We start from the raw sequence: 14101 nt of genomic DNA, 5'->3' as shown, positions 1-14101 counted from the left end.
CGGCCAGGGAACTGTGGAAAGAGGGTTTAGTGTCAACCGGCAGGTCTGTGTGGAAAACCTGAAAAGTGTGTCGTATATCTCACAACGCGTTATATGTGACGCCGTTGACAAGGCAGGTGGCATCCTTAACATTCCTGTAACAAAGGAGTTGAGGACCTCCGTTTCAGCTGCAAGGCATCGTTATCAGGCATATCTGGAGGCACAGAAAAAGGAGCTACTTGAAGAAGCAAAGGAGTCAAAGAGGCGTCTTGTTGAGGAAGAAATTGATACCTTAAAGCGAAAGAAAGTAAGACTTGAAGCAACCGTTGCTGATCTGACAGCTTCAGCAGACAACTTGGCTGAGAAACCAGAAGAGACGGGCGACGTCGTGCACATTGCGAAGTCAAATTGCCTTAGGAAAACGGCAAAAAGCAAGACTGAAGAACTTCTGAAAATCAAGCAAGAAATAATCACAAAGCTTCAGGAGCTTTCATGAATACTTGTTGCAACCTGTCTTAGTTTAGTATTAAACTAGTCTAGTCTGTAAGTGCGTCTTTTTTTAGTGTTCAATAAATTTGTTACAGCGTGTTTTAAAAAAGTTGTTTTACTATAAAGGGTACTAAATTGAGTATCGAAATGAGTCCTTGAAAAAAACTTCTGGGGGCCTTGAAAGTCCTTAAAAACCCTTGAATTTGTGCCCTCAAAGCCTGTACAAACCCTGTCTGACGCATTTCACTACTGCTGGCCACGTTTCACAAGATTTTAATGTAGTGCTTTGTCAGTCGTCATTTGTGCTCCCGGTCTGGTAAGCCAACGGCGCTAGTTCACTGCTACATCCAAGATGGCTGTCATTTTTTGTGCCGAAGAAACGAACAACTGTGCGTTGGGATGCAAGTTCGACATTCGCAATGGGTGATACAGTTGTGGCAGCTGCAGCGAGGCAAAATTTTTAGCTCTTCCATGCTATGTCATGATGTGGCTGTTTGCGAAGTGCGGGATTTTGCTGCACGACGATGTTAGAATGATGAGCTGTGGGACCGCTGCAGCGATCACGGCGGCAGCGCTAGTGAGGACGATGGCGCAAGCATGGACGAGTAGTCTAGTGACTAATACATTTTCGTTTTGAAATGTGCCCACGGGCGCTCTTGTGCGCTGCAGCCGATAGCGGCTGGCGATAAGCGGAGGCCGCGGGATAGTGGTATCGCGTTCTATTATCAAAGGCCAAGTGTAAACGACCTCCAAGCTTTTATTTTTTTTTCAGAAATGTGATGTGGATGGGTTGACTTACATTCCAGTTGACTTACAATCGTGCAAATACGGTAATTCAATATTCCCAAACCCGCTTATAATGAACTTTAGTACCAAATTCGTTGTATATGAGGTCCCGAACAGTGAAGCGAAAATGCACTGATGAAAGAAAAAGCATTCCACTCACCATGAATTCTACTCCAAAAGAAGATTATTGGAGATGAATGTACCCCTATTTGCAGCAGGTAGTGATTCTTTTTCCTGAACACTGTGTTTAGCTCCATCAATTAGAAGCTCATTTTCGACATGCAACATCATTTCAATGAACTCCTATCCGCTTTCCTTGTGTTCCCGATTAGTATCCCTACTTCCAAAGCCAGCGCGATAGTTCTGGAGCTGCCCTCACGTGCTTGATCATGTGGTTAGGCGGCTGACGTACAGGAGCATTGCAAAGCGAGGCTGGCCGACAGCGCAGATTTCAAAGGCCTGTTCCAGCTTCAGCGTTTCACGAGTTTCGCTGAAGCGTGGCCACTGAGTCTCGGCTGCAGGTGATTTCGTTTGCTCAAACCATGCTTGAGAGCAGCACGATCTTGGCGCGCAAGTGCGTTAGTTGCGTGGCTTACATTAGAATCCCGCTACAACGTAATCGGCGGAACGCGTGAGAAATTTCGTTGTCGCGAAATTTCGCTGTTGAGAAATTAACCAAAAATGCAAGGCAATAACTCCAGCAATACATAGTTTTATTGCCGGAAATCTGTGAGCTTAGCCTGCTTGCATTTCACTGCCAGCAGTGGTGTCACGCGACTCTCCACTCTGTTAACAGCGACATCGCAGCGTCGTCATCGTGTGTGCCAAGGAATTTTCTAATAACGTCGAAGGCATCCAGTACCTGCGATGAGGCTGCCAGGGCAGGTAAATCTTGAGAGCCGTCTTCATGATCGTACGGCTCTTCCGGCTCGCGAACACTTTTGATGATGTCTTCATCGCTTCGTTCCTCGTGGACAGTCACGTCCGCATCAGCGTCGAGGAAATCGTCCAGCGCTATGTCAGCAGGGACGTTTCCAGCTTCCTGGAGCGATTTCCAAGTAACGTCACTCCCCGGAGTCGATGACGGTACACTTTCCTCGGCTGCAGTCGTGCTGGTGGCCTTGCTGTCGACAAACCCGGCGTGCTTGAAGCAGTTGTGGATCACGCTGCACCGTGTTGCTCTCCATGCCGCAGCCATCATTTCTAAAGCCATGAAAAAATCGACTTTCGTCTCCCTACCAGTGTCGGTGTTCAGGAGCAGCCGCTGGATCAACCTCTCCCGGTAGGAAGACTTCATGCTCCGGATGATGCCTTGGTCCAGGGGTTGAATGACTGAGGTACAGTTCGGCGGGAAGAACTTCAGCTCCACACTTGACAGCTTGACGTCGTCAATGCGGTGCGCTGAACAATTGTCCAAGAGCAAACAAACCTTTCGATTTTGTCTGCTCATGTCGCCGTCAAATGCCACCACCCAGTCAGCAAAAATGGCACGGGTCATGCACGACCGGCTGTTTGCCACGTACTTGACAGGTAGGCTCCTGTTCCCCTTGAAGCAGCGCGGTTTTGCGCTTTTCGTCGTAACTAAAGGAGGGCGTTTGTCAGACCTGTCCACATTTGTGCATAGCAGCACAGTCATTCGTTTCTTGCTATGTTGGCCTCCGTGGCAACGCTGCCCTTTAAAATCAAGCTTTTCGCTGGCAGCATCTCATAGAAGAGGCCCGTCTCGTCTGCGTTATAAATATCAGACGGAGCGTAACTGCTCATTATGTCAGTCATGTTGTCCGCCGCCCATGCTGATGCACCGTCAACATCCGCAGATGCCGATTCACTGCACAAAACCTTGCTGACGATGTTATGCCTTTTTTTAAAGTGATTCAGCCATCCTATGCTTGCCTTAAAGTCGTTCAGCCCTAACAAACAACAATAATTTAGGGCCTTCTGCTGTACAATTTTGCATCTCAGGGGCCTGTTTGTTGCTCGCGTATCGACGAACCAAGCATAGACAGCCTTGTCGAGCTCTTCATACGTTGGTTGCGTCACTTTCTTGTGCTGCGCTGAAGTGTCCGATCAAAGCGCCTTCCTAATGCTGTCCTTATTCTTCAAAATCGTCGATAGTGAACTCTGCGTGATGCCAAAATCTGCTGCAATAATTGCCTTCCCGCTTTCCGCTTCAGCGATAATTCTACCCTTTTCTTCTAGCGAAATAAATTTTCGCTTCTTCATTGGCGGCGACATGGCAGAGGCGATCGACGAGATCAGGCTGCAGCGAGAGATCGACGATCAACACACACCGACACACGAGAAAATGGCGGCAAGGGCTGCTGAGAAGGCTGGCGACTGGATTTGGATTCGTTTTTGGCCATCGTACAGCCGGCGGCCTTTCGCACGGCGCCAACAGGTCCCCTCGCTGCTTCCCTATGACGAATAAACGACTCCCAACCAAATTTTTCAATATAGAATACATGAAAATAAACATACATTCCGTGCATTATTTAGCTGCTCCAAGCAACTGCTTTAGCAGGGAATTATCCTGTACAGCACCCAACTTTTGAAGAAAGGCGGGCCACTGACCGGTGAAGGCTGGCGAAAAATTCATAGAAGCGAATGCGTGCTCACAAAGTAATTTGTTTTCGAGTTAATTTTAATACATTAACTCCTATGGGCATTTCACAGGAAATGAAAAATACTTCGTTGTGGCGAAAATTTCGTTGAAGCTTCATTCGTTGTGCCGGGATTCAACAGTATTTTGTATTTTGTGGGCTTTCGTTGGAGCTGGGAAAAAAAATACACACTTGAGGGTTTCCGTGTCGTAAATGATGGGATGAGGGTTTGTGAAGGTGCTCGACAACTCTTCGAATGCAATTTATTGTCTAATGTCAATGTTTATTAATTTAGATGAATAAACGTACTGTAAAAGCCGGAATATAGGTCGAACTTTTTTTCAAAAAGCCATGGCGAAAAGTCGACCCCTGTCTTGTATACCGGTCATTGCCGGAAAAACTACGGAAGTCTTGCAACAATGGGCAGCTGAATTCAACAGCCTTAATCGCCGTCAGCGGCGTGGCGACGTTGTGGCACCGCCGTTTTGTGTTTCCGTTGTTGCGAAGCTATTTTGGTTAAAGGCAGCGTTTTCACATTTTGTCTCAAGATGAGTGGAAGCCGATGGCAATCCCCCGTCGCCTCTAAGAAAAATGCAATTGAGTACGCGAAAGCTCACGGCGTCCTGGTGGCACAGCGTGAATTTAGAGTATCCAAAAAGAGCGTTCGGTGCTGGCGAAGGCAGAAGCTGCGTATTACAACTTGCATCAACCAGAAGAAAACATCTCGTGGGTGGACCGCTGCGCATCCAGAATTGGAAGAAAAGGTTGCGGAGCTCGTTCGGGAGCTGCGTGCAAGATTGCTGCTTGTGACTGCAGAATGCATCCGCATGAAAGCAGTAGAGATTGCGCATGCCTCTGGACTCACGAGGGCGCAGTTCAAGGGCTTGCTATCCTGGGTGCGGCAATTCATGAAGAGAAAGGGCTTTGCTTTGCGGCGCTGTACTTCTGTGTGCCAGAAACTGCCCGAAAAATTCGAAGAAAAGTTCGAGTTTCAGCGGTATGTAATTGCGCTTCGGCACCAAAGCAACTACATGATGGGACAGATCGGAAACGCTGACGAAATGCCTGTGTGGTTCGATATCCCTCAAGCCGGAATGTTTCTGAGAAAGGAGCTAAGCAAATCAAGCTTCGTCATCTTGTAGGATGAAGCGAGGGAAAGCACAAGCGCGCAGCAATGCAGGCACAGCCGCAGTCAAGAGAGCAGCACAAGAGGACGACTTACAAATGCAAACAAAGGAAGCATGGAGGACGGCGAAGTCTCATAGCTGTAGTAGCATTCATAGACCGCTGAGCTGTCATCTTGTCCTGAAGCCAGCGCGATAGGTCTGAAGCTGCCTCCACATGCTTGATCATGTCATAGGCAGCTGTGGAATAGGACCGCTGCAAAGCAAGGCTGACTGATGCCGTGGATTTTAAGGGCTGCTCCTGCCCCTGGGTTTCACTCAAGTGTAGTCAGGCAGCGTGATTGCCCTAATACTGCCTGGAGGCGGCGCAGCAGCTCATTGGCGCGTTTGGTGACTGATCTCGGGCACTCAGAGTTCGAGATCTCCAATGTGTACTTTGCTGTTAAAACATGCATTATGCATGCTCAATGCTAGAGGAACTTTCAAGTGTTCGATGTAAAGCATTATTCACTCTATCCGAGTTAGTTAAAAACTTCCGATTGTTTGATGTGAAGCATTATTCGCTCTATCCGTGTTAGTTATATTTGGGCTCGACTGTAATGGTATCGCTTCATACCAGAGTGTTCCCTCAGTTCTTTAGTGCTCTAGCTCGTATAGTAGCCATTTCCTGCATTTAGCCATTGCGTGTTTGTTTGTCTGAAGCTTTCCTTGTGGCAGGCTGCCCACGAGTTGTGACAACCTGCTCAGGTGTGTGTGTGTGTGCGTGTGCGTTAAAAACAAAAGGAAAATCCTTCCAAACAAGCGCGCAGAATAGCGTAATGCTACTGGGCACAGCTATAGAGCAAACATAAAATTGTAACCACGCTGTAGTCCCCGATACTATTTCGTTTGCCTCATCTTTATTGATGATGCCGTGCTTTGGTATCGACTGTAAGTCCATCCCCCCTCTCTCCCAAACTTCGGATTTTCAGATTAAAAAAAGAAGACTTCATTATCATTATCATTGGCCTGACTACGCCCACTGCTGTGCAAAGGCCTCCCCCCCCCCTATCTCTCCAATTACCGTATACAGTAAAAGCTCGTTAATTGGAACTCGAAGGGGACCGGAAAATTGTTTGAATTAAGCGAAGTTCGAATTATTGAATGGGCATTGGAATGGGCAGCATTACAGAACCCAAAGCAGTCACATCTAGACTCGTTATCGCGAGCTAGGCACTACTACAAGTTTGTTGCAGGCGATTCTGAAAATTAAATTCATGCTGTGCAAATGAAACAAATTGATCGGCCAGTCATGTGCCAGAAACAAGTACTGGAATGCATTCACGTGAGCAGCGAGCTTTAGTGCTGGAATATAGTCTTTATGCTCCAAAACATGTTCATTTACGGTGAAAGGTTGTCAAAATTAGAAGTAATCAGTGATGTCCATTTGCTTGCGTTTCTTCTGCCGAGACTCCATCAGCATCATTTGCAGCTTGTCCAAGAGCTCCAGCGCAGTGTCCGAGCTCTCATTGGCAGAGAAGTCATCATCACATCAGTGTGACAACGTCCACTTCAGGAGAAAAGCCTCTCCGATATCTCTTCAATTAACCCTGTCCTGTGCCAGCGGCAGCCACCATATCCCCGCAAAGTTCTTAATCTCATCCGCCCACCTAACCTTCTGCCGCCCCCTACTACGCTTGCTTTCTCTTGGAATCCACTCCGTCATTCTTAAGGACTGGCTGTTATCTTGCCTTCACATTACATGCCCTGCCCAAGCCCATTTCTTCCTCTTGATTTCGAATATAATGTCATTAACATGCGTTTGTTCTCTCATCCACTGTGCCCGCTTCCGGTCTCTTAATGTTACACCTATTATTTTTCTTTCCATGGCTCGCTGCGTTGTCCTTAACTTACGCTGAACCCTTTTTGTTAGCCTCCACGTTCCTGCCTCGTAGGCAAGTGCCGGTAAGACACAGCTGTTGTGTAATTTTCTTTTGAGGGATATAGTCGAACCCCGCTACAACGAACGCCGCTTGAACGAAATATTTCAGATTCCCCGTCAGCTAGCCATAGAAAACAATGCATGCTAGTTCTCGCCACAACGAATTGTCTTTCCAGGTGCGTTTCTGCTTCAGCGAAATTTTTGTTCAGTGGAGATTGTCTTGAAATTTATTTTACGAACTTGCATGAGCTGTCTGCTTGCCGTGCTCTTTGGTGTAAGCGACGAGTTTCATCTTGGAAGGCCACGGCGTACGAAATCGAATCTCTGTCCATCGTCACCAAGTGGTAGACATAGGCTGTGATCCACTGAACAACGCTGCACACAGTAACCACAATGAGCCATCACACTGCCCAAGACAACAGCACTACACAAAGAAAAAATGGCTCCCGGAGCGAAACGGTTGCAAAAACGAGACCGCGTCTCCATGTGATCTCAAAGCACTGATGATGATAGAGGGTTTGAAGCAGCTAGTGCCATCTAGTAGCACCGTGGGAAATTAAACTTTTGCCAGTGCATGAATTTTCATGCTTGGCTGAGAAAGAATTTTTTTATTTTTTTTTCAATATTTCGGCTCCAAAGTTGGGGGTGCGGCCCTTACACGAGTATACAGCTCAGACCATTCATAATGTAACCGCTTATAATGCGGGACCGTGTTATATGCAGCTTTTTGTGACAACTGCTTCACTTCCCATAGAGTTCAATGTATTGGCTTACCGCTTAATACGCGGCAGCGCATAACCGAAGACCGCATATAGTGTGGGTTCTGGAAAGCCTGGCGGGCGCGAGGAGCGTGCTTCCCAGATTGCGCAAGAAGGGGGCAACAGGTTGGGTGGGGGAGCATTGCCAGCGTGGCTCAAGGCAAGGCTGAAGGCAGGAGAGAATAGAAAAAAAAATAGAAGTCTCAAAGCAGGCATTTTTCCTCTCACTCTCCAGTGTTCTTCTGTAGGGCACACTGATTGGGTAAAACTGGGAAGCACGTGATGGCACGGCAGACGAGCATGCTGGAGCGGCGGCAAGCGCATGGCATGACGCTGCAAGCGCTGCTCGTACCACGCGCGCGTGCAGCAGCATCTTGTCGCGCCTGAGCCCATGAGCGAGGCATATGTCGTTGTGTGTAGCGGAAATTTGACAATGTAGGCAAGTCAGCTGAGAACATGAGCAAGTCTACCAGCCTCGCCTGTCTTCAGTTCCAATGGTGTCTGCTCCTCCGAAAGCCAGCAAACGGCAAGCTCTCGAAACCAAGCAGAGCATTGTGTGGGACGTCGAGAGCGGTTTGAAAAAGACTACGGTGGCAAATAAGTATGGTGTCGCCGACGCTACTGTGTCTGCCATTTGGAAGAACAGCGACAAGCTGCGACAACAGATGCAGGAAGAGTCCGCGTCGCTTGCAAGGAAGCGGACTCGTGCATGAAATTACGATTTTGCTGCGTTATTTGAATGGTTTCGCGAGGTCCGGGCCCAGAGCGTTCTTGTGAGTGGCTCAATATTACAAGCCAGGGCCAGGTGCCTTGTAAACATTTTGGAGCATGATGGTTTCAACCCATTAAACGGTTGTATTCAGTGTTTCAAGGACTGGCACGAGATAAGCTTGTCGTCGTCGTCGCCGACCCCGACGACATTGGGTGTGAAGTAGCCGCCACAGATGAAGACATCGTGGCAGCGGTGAGCGGTCGCGATGAGCCTCTATCCAAGGATGAGCCCGACGAAGTGAGTGAGCGTGCAGCAGAAGTTTCATGCAAAGATGCGCTTGACTGTTTGAACGAACTGCGCCTCTACTGCGCTCTGAGAAACCTCAGTGAGCAAGCACTCAAGTGCCTCACTGTTTTTGAAGCCGAAGTCATTAGCAACGCAATTGAATCCCAGCACCAGACTAAAATAACGTCGTTCTTTCATTGGCTACGACGCTTCGACAAAAAGGTCAAATAAACTTCTTTATTCACAGGCAGTGTTGTGCGTCTGATGCGTTGTCAGGTGTACCAACGTTTACATTAGAAGTTATGGGACTGCAGAAATTGTTCGAATTGCGCGTGATTTGGAATTTGCAGAGTTTCAATTACCTAGGTTTTACTTCCTGGCATTCCTGCGTCTTTTCATTGTGGATGAATTATCGCAGTACCACTTTTCCTTCTAGGCAATATTGACAAACTCCATTGCTTGGGCCTCTGGTAGCCATGTTGGTAGCACCTAAATGCGGTTCCCCTTGGGAGCCCGGCTGTGTCTGAATCAAGGTAATATTCCAGCACCGTGTTGGCTATCCAAGAAATCCTATTCCCAAAGTAGCAGGTGTCAAAATTGAAGTTTACAATAATTTAACAATGTGCTTAATTCAAATATACACTCAGTCTCGCTGATGGGAGTCACCCTGAACTGCGAAAAATATTTATCTGAAATTCGAAATAAAAAGGTAGCAAAACGCATATGCTGGAGCACAGGAAAATTTACATAAACCTGTGTATAGCTGATGGCATTTATTTACGGTCAGGGGCTACTCCTCAGTGTTAATGATGCATATTGTGCGACTGACGACTGTTACATCGATAGCACGCGGGCCGCGCAGCACTTGCGGTGTGTACTGTGCAATGTCAGCAATGCGTGGGATGTGCTGCTTGCAGCACTGCTGACTACTTACTTGTCTTACCGTGACTTGTGCCGAGCCCGTATGCGGCATGCTGGTTGTTTCAGTGAAAGTGAACCAGAGTTTTCAAAAGTAGGCCTTTTGAGATATCAAGGTGACTTTTGCGACATAATACCAGTGTTGGCAGACAGCCAAAAACAGGTGTTTTTTAGCAAGCTGGCAAATGAATTTCAGTTTGGTGCCTGATTTCAGTTGCGAATTTGTTGCTGGCTGTTAGTTATTACTGGCGAGCGCAAGGGCTAGGTTGGAAAACCAGTTGGGGGAGGAAGAAAGGGAAAACTTCAGCTTCGCAATGCGATGAGCTCGGTTGGCTTCGAGCAGGCGTTTGAGCATGTACCGCTGTTTCGTTGCTATGTCGAGGAAACCTTAGAGCAAACGTTGGAACAGCGCTACGCGGGGAAGCTTTGCATTAAACCGAGTAAGTCACCTACCGACACATTCGGCACATGTAGGAATGATGCGTTGTCCAGGTTGCATATGTTCGAATGGCACAAAGCATTTACAAACTGCCGTGAAAATGTACATGATGAGCAACGGTCCGGGCACCCGTCAACGACGGTTACGGACGGTAATGTTGATTGTGGCATCCTGAACGTCTTCACGGCCGCTTGTAAATGCTTTGTGCCATTGGAACACTTGCGGTCTGGACACTGCATCGTTCCCACATGCTCTTGGTAGGTGTCTGGGTAGGTGACTTACTCAGTTTAACGCAAAGCTTCCCCGCGTAGCACTCCCCGCTTTGCTCGACGCAGCAATAAAACAGGTGTACACACTCAAAACACGTCCACTCACTTTGCTTGCGTGAGGCCAACTGAGCTCTGCCCATTGTGAAGCTGAAGGTTCCCCCTCCTTCCCCCAAAACCGGTTTTCCAATCTAGCGCATGCGTGCGCCATGCTGCGGCTTGTCTCATTACTTTCTGGACAGACCCTGTAGCCATATCACTTTTTAGAAGTTTGAAAATCACAACAGATTTTTGGTGCACGGCGCCCTTTCCAAACCTCGCGTCAACGGCGTACTATGAAGCAATGCCAATCACTAACATCACTCCGTGGTGCGTGCATCGTGTGACCTCTGCCCTGCATAGGCTGGAGCAGCCAGAGTAGTGAGCAGCAATGACCACCTCGGTGTAGGCAGGATTCCAGCTGCCGGCTACCAGCATTTGCAAATTGGGTGTGGCCTTCTGCTGCACGAGTACACACTGAATGGTTTGCCTCTACAGTTTTGAAGAAGACGAATGAGAAGCTTCTGCTATGTTTGCGCTTTAGAATCTTGCCCTCTGTAAAAAAAAAAGAAAAAATGCCACTAGCAATGTGCAGCCTTTCTGTTCACTGTTGTTAATAAAGACATAGGAGTGCACTAACTTTGAAACGGACAACATAAAGAATACACCACTTTCGTTAGTTCAAACTTCAGTTAATTCGAAACTGCGATGGCAGTTTGAATTAATGAGCTTTTACTGCATTACCACAAATAAGCACCAGCACACCTGAGAATAAGGAGAAACAGGTAGATTCCATTGCCAGTAACCCGTAATGTTTTGCCTTTTTTGCCAAAAAATCAAGCTCAAGAAGTGTGTTACAATAGCTCCAAATTTCAGTGGTTGTTAGGATGCAATGTTGAATGCAAGCGCTTCGCATCCGTTACCTTGCACACTTTTGAGTTGCCTGTTGGTCTCGCGTGACCTTTATTTCCATTCCTATCTGGCAGTGTCATGAGGAACACATTCCCTTTCCAGTGCAGCCAGCCCACTGGGAATACTACAGCCTGTCATAAATTGTTGATATTCCTGTGCAAAGAACTGCAAGCAGCCAGAGTATTGCTACCATGATAAAAATGTCTTTCCACTTGAGTCTCTTCATTTTGCTCACCATGGCAGCACCACAGGCACGGCTGACCCAGCATGGCATTGCGAGGCGGAAATGGTGTGAGCATGCAGCATAGGAAGTTGGGGTACTGTACTCCTGAGAGGACAGAATCATTCTAGCCAGTGAGCACATGGAAAGAGTAGCATGTTAGCTGCTTCAGTGGCACCCTCTCTGTATGCCAACATGCTTGGCGTGTCTAGTGAGGGACGTTCTGCCGTCTTTGGATACAGGACCTGGAGACCCTAGAAGAGGCCGACCGAGAGGCAGTGCAGAGCCACCTGCGGCAGACGCCTGACGGTCACCTGCTGACTGTGCGGCTGCAGCCACTGGTTTTGGGCCAGCCAGAGCCACAGCCAAGGCAACTGGTTGTGGCCAACGCTGCGCTCAGTCCAGCAGCGTCCAGCACCAATGCACTGCAGGTGGGGTTACTGACATAAAGGGCTCACTTCTTGAGAGGATGTCAGCTGTTTCCTTTGGATGTTTTAATTTTTATAACCTCACTGTTCTGTGTGAGGATACTGTATTCACTCGATCTAATGCATTTTCGATTGTAATGCACACCCGTTTTTCAAGGTCGGGAAAAAAATGTGCAATGACTTCGATTGTAACGTACATCAGATTTGCATGCTTCGATAACGAAAAAGGTCTTCTGTCTTGGAGCACCAACCTTTATTGCAACCACTCTAATATCATGATGAAGCATACCTCATTACCGCCTGATTTGCCTTTCTGGTAGACGCCCGCTCGCCTTTGAGCCGACAATTACTGTTTTTCATAAAATTCTTAATCAAGCACCTGCTGGCTTTGAAATTATCCATGCAAGGCCTTATCGCCTTGCCAGCTGCATTTGCCAATCACGCATATACCATATTTACTTGAATCTAGGCAGCCCGCGGTCCTAAGCAGACATATGAAAGTTGATGGCCAAAAAAAAAAATCGATTTGTCTAGTTCGATCAAATGCAATTAGGTGCGCTAGCAGTTCAGTTATCACTTCAGTTCCGATGTTCATATCCAGTGTTCACGGATGGCAGTTGTTCGGATAGCGATAATGGGTTAGTGCCCATATGTGTGGAATTGGTCATTCTCTGTATTCATAGTCTTCCTGCCACTTCTGGTTCAGGCACAGTGGTGCAGTGGTCAAGCGATGCGCCCTTCTATGGCAGGTGCTGGCCATCAGTGGTTGTTGTTCTGTCCCAGCAGCCTTTCACGATTAAACGAGCTGCTGCCTGACACGCCAGACAAACGCACAACTGCTAAATGTGAAGAATGGCCACTGTAAGTGCTAGAGCATTGAAAACATGTAAACCGGTAGAAAAAGCAATTAAGAACGACAGCAGGGACAAGCACGCAAAAGCCATTTATTTCCACAAACCTGCTCCTGCTCACTTGTCATCGCTGACCTCCTTATCACTGGCATCTTGGTACAGTGCACAATCTTATGCGCCATCAAGTGCATTGTGAATGCTGTACATTCGAAACGAGCATGCAGCCAAGCTTTCCGTGATGTGTTGCCAGGTTGCAACGATCCAGCTATCTACAACTACTAGCGACACATGCTTGATACGGCCTTTTGGAGTTAGCTGGCGCGTTTCACTGGTCCCACGCAATTCCTCGCTCTCTTTCTAGCTCTCTCACTCTGGCCTGTAGCACTTCTGTAGTCACTGGAAGTGCCGCTGACCTTCGCGATTTCATGAACTCTGCCAGTGCTGATTCCACTTCGGATGATGGCCTTCCTTCGGACTTCACGGAGGCCCTCCTTGTTGCAGAGCAAGGAAAAAGTGCATTACGCAGCCCCCTCCAGAAGAGAACGTTGTTTTCGTTCTTGGCAAAGTCCCAGCCGGCTTGCAGGTTCGAAGACTGCTCTGCAGCGAGCACACTTTTTTGCTTCTAGGCTGCGTTATAATGACATCGTCTGCTTGGTGCCATGATGTTGGTGAAAAACCACTTTTGAAAAATTTACTGCCATGGAACTTGCCCACACTGTGCCACACGAAGAGAAAAGGTCAGAAAGGCAGCCAATGCCAGTGTGTGCTTTTATCGACATTGGGTATGGATAGTAACAGCTACAATACAGTCTTCTGTTAGCATTTGGGGGGGTGGGGGGGACCTGTGACCTGTGGAGGCGATGGTGTGCTCAGTGAACTTGGCAGTGCGCCAGGACGCTGTGTGCCTTGGATGGGAGTGTGGGCGGCAGTTACAGCGTGGGGCTGTCCAGCACCGCCAGTGTGGGGACATTGCTTTAAACTGTGGAAAATGGGCAAAAAAAATGTTTTGAATATGTTAGTTTCTGCTTTTACAAATCCTTTTTTTATGTGGTTACAAATTTTTATCGTCGAAAACCATCAAGAAGTACTCCAAATCACAGTTTTTTTTTATCATCAAAGGTAGTGGCAAACTTCTTCCAAGTCGTGACAAAACGCGTTTTTCTAGCCCCAATCTTTCAGAAACCGCCCAACGGAGTGCGGCCATTTTGGTCTGTATGGAAAGTGCGTTCTTCTGACTTCAAATTGCCCACTTCAGCGGTCTCCTCTGAGTGGAAACAAACGCATCATAAGCAAGAGCTCCAAGGTCGCGCTACGATTTCCGATAGGCGGCGCGCGCAGTTGGTCTCCTTGGTGGGTGCATTGTGTGCTGTGTGC

General features: G+C 47.8%; 1 protein-coding gene across 3 annotated transcripts in view; it reads left to right on the top strand.

Moving 5' to 3' along the window:
- LOC144096676 (uncharacterized) overlaps positions 1-14101 on the top strand; it is a 109069-nt gene that overhangs the window by 78012 nt on the left and 16956 nt on the right. For all 3 annotated transcript variants that reach the window (XM_077629514.1, XM_077629513.1, XM_077629512.1), the window contains one exon: positions 11691-11879. In XM_077629514.1, the coding sequence (XP_077485640.1) occupies positions 11691-11879 (189 nt within the window). The remainder of the gene's footprint in view (positions 1-11690; positions 11880-14101) is intronic.

Source organism: Amblyomma americanum, chromosome 7 (genome assembly GCF_052857255.1).
Source record: "Amblyomma americanum isolate KBUSLIRL-KWMA chromosome 7, ASM5285725v1, whole genome shotgun sequence".
In the NCBI taxonomy this organism is placed as follows: Eukaryota; Metazoa; Arthropoda; class Arachnida; order Ixodida; family Ixodidae; genus Amblyomma; species Amblyomma americanum.
The sequence above is the reverse complement of the archived record's forward strand: the minus strand, read 5'-3'. Positions and strand labels throughout refer to the sequence as shown.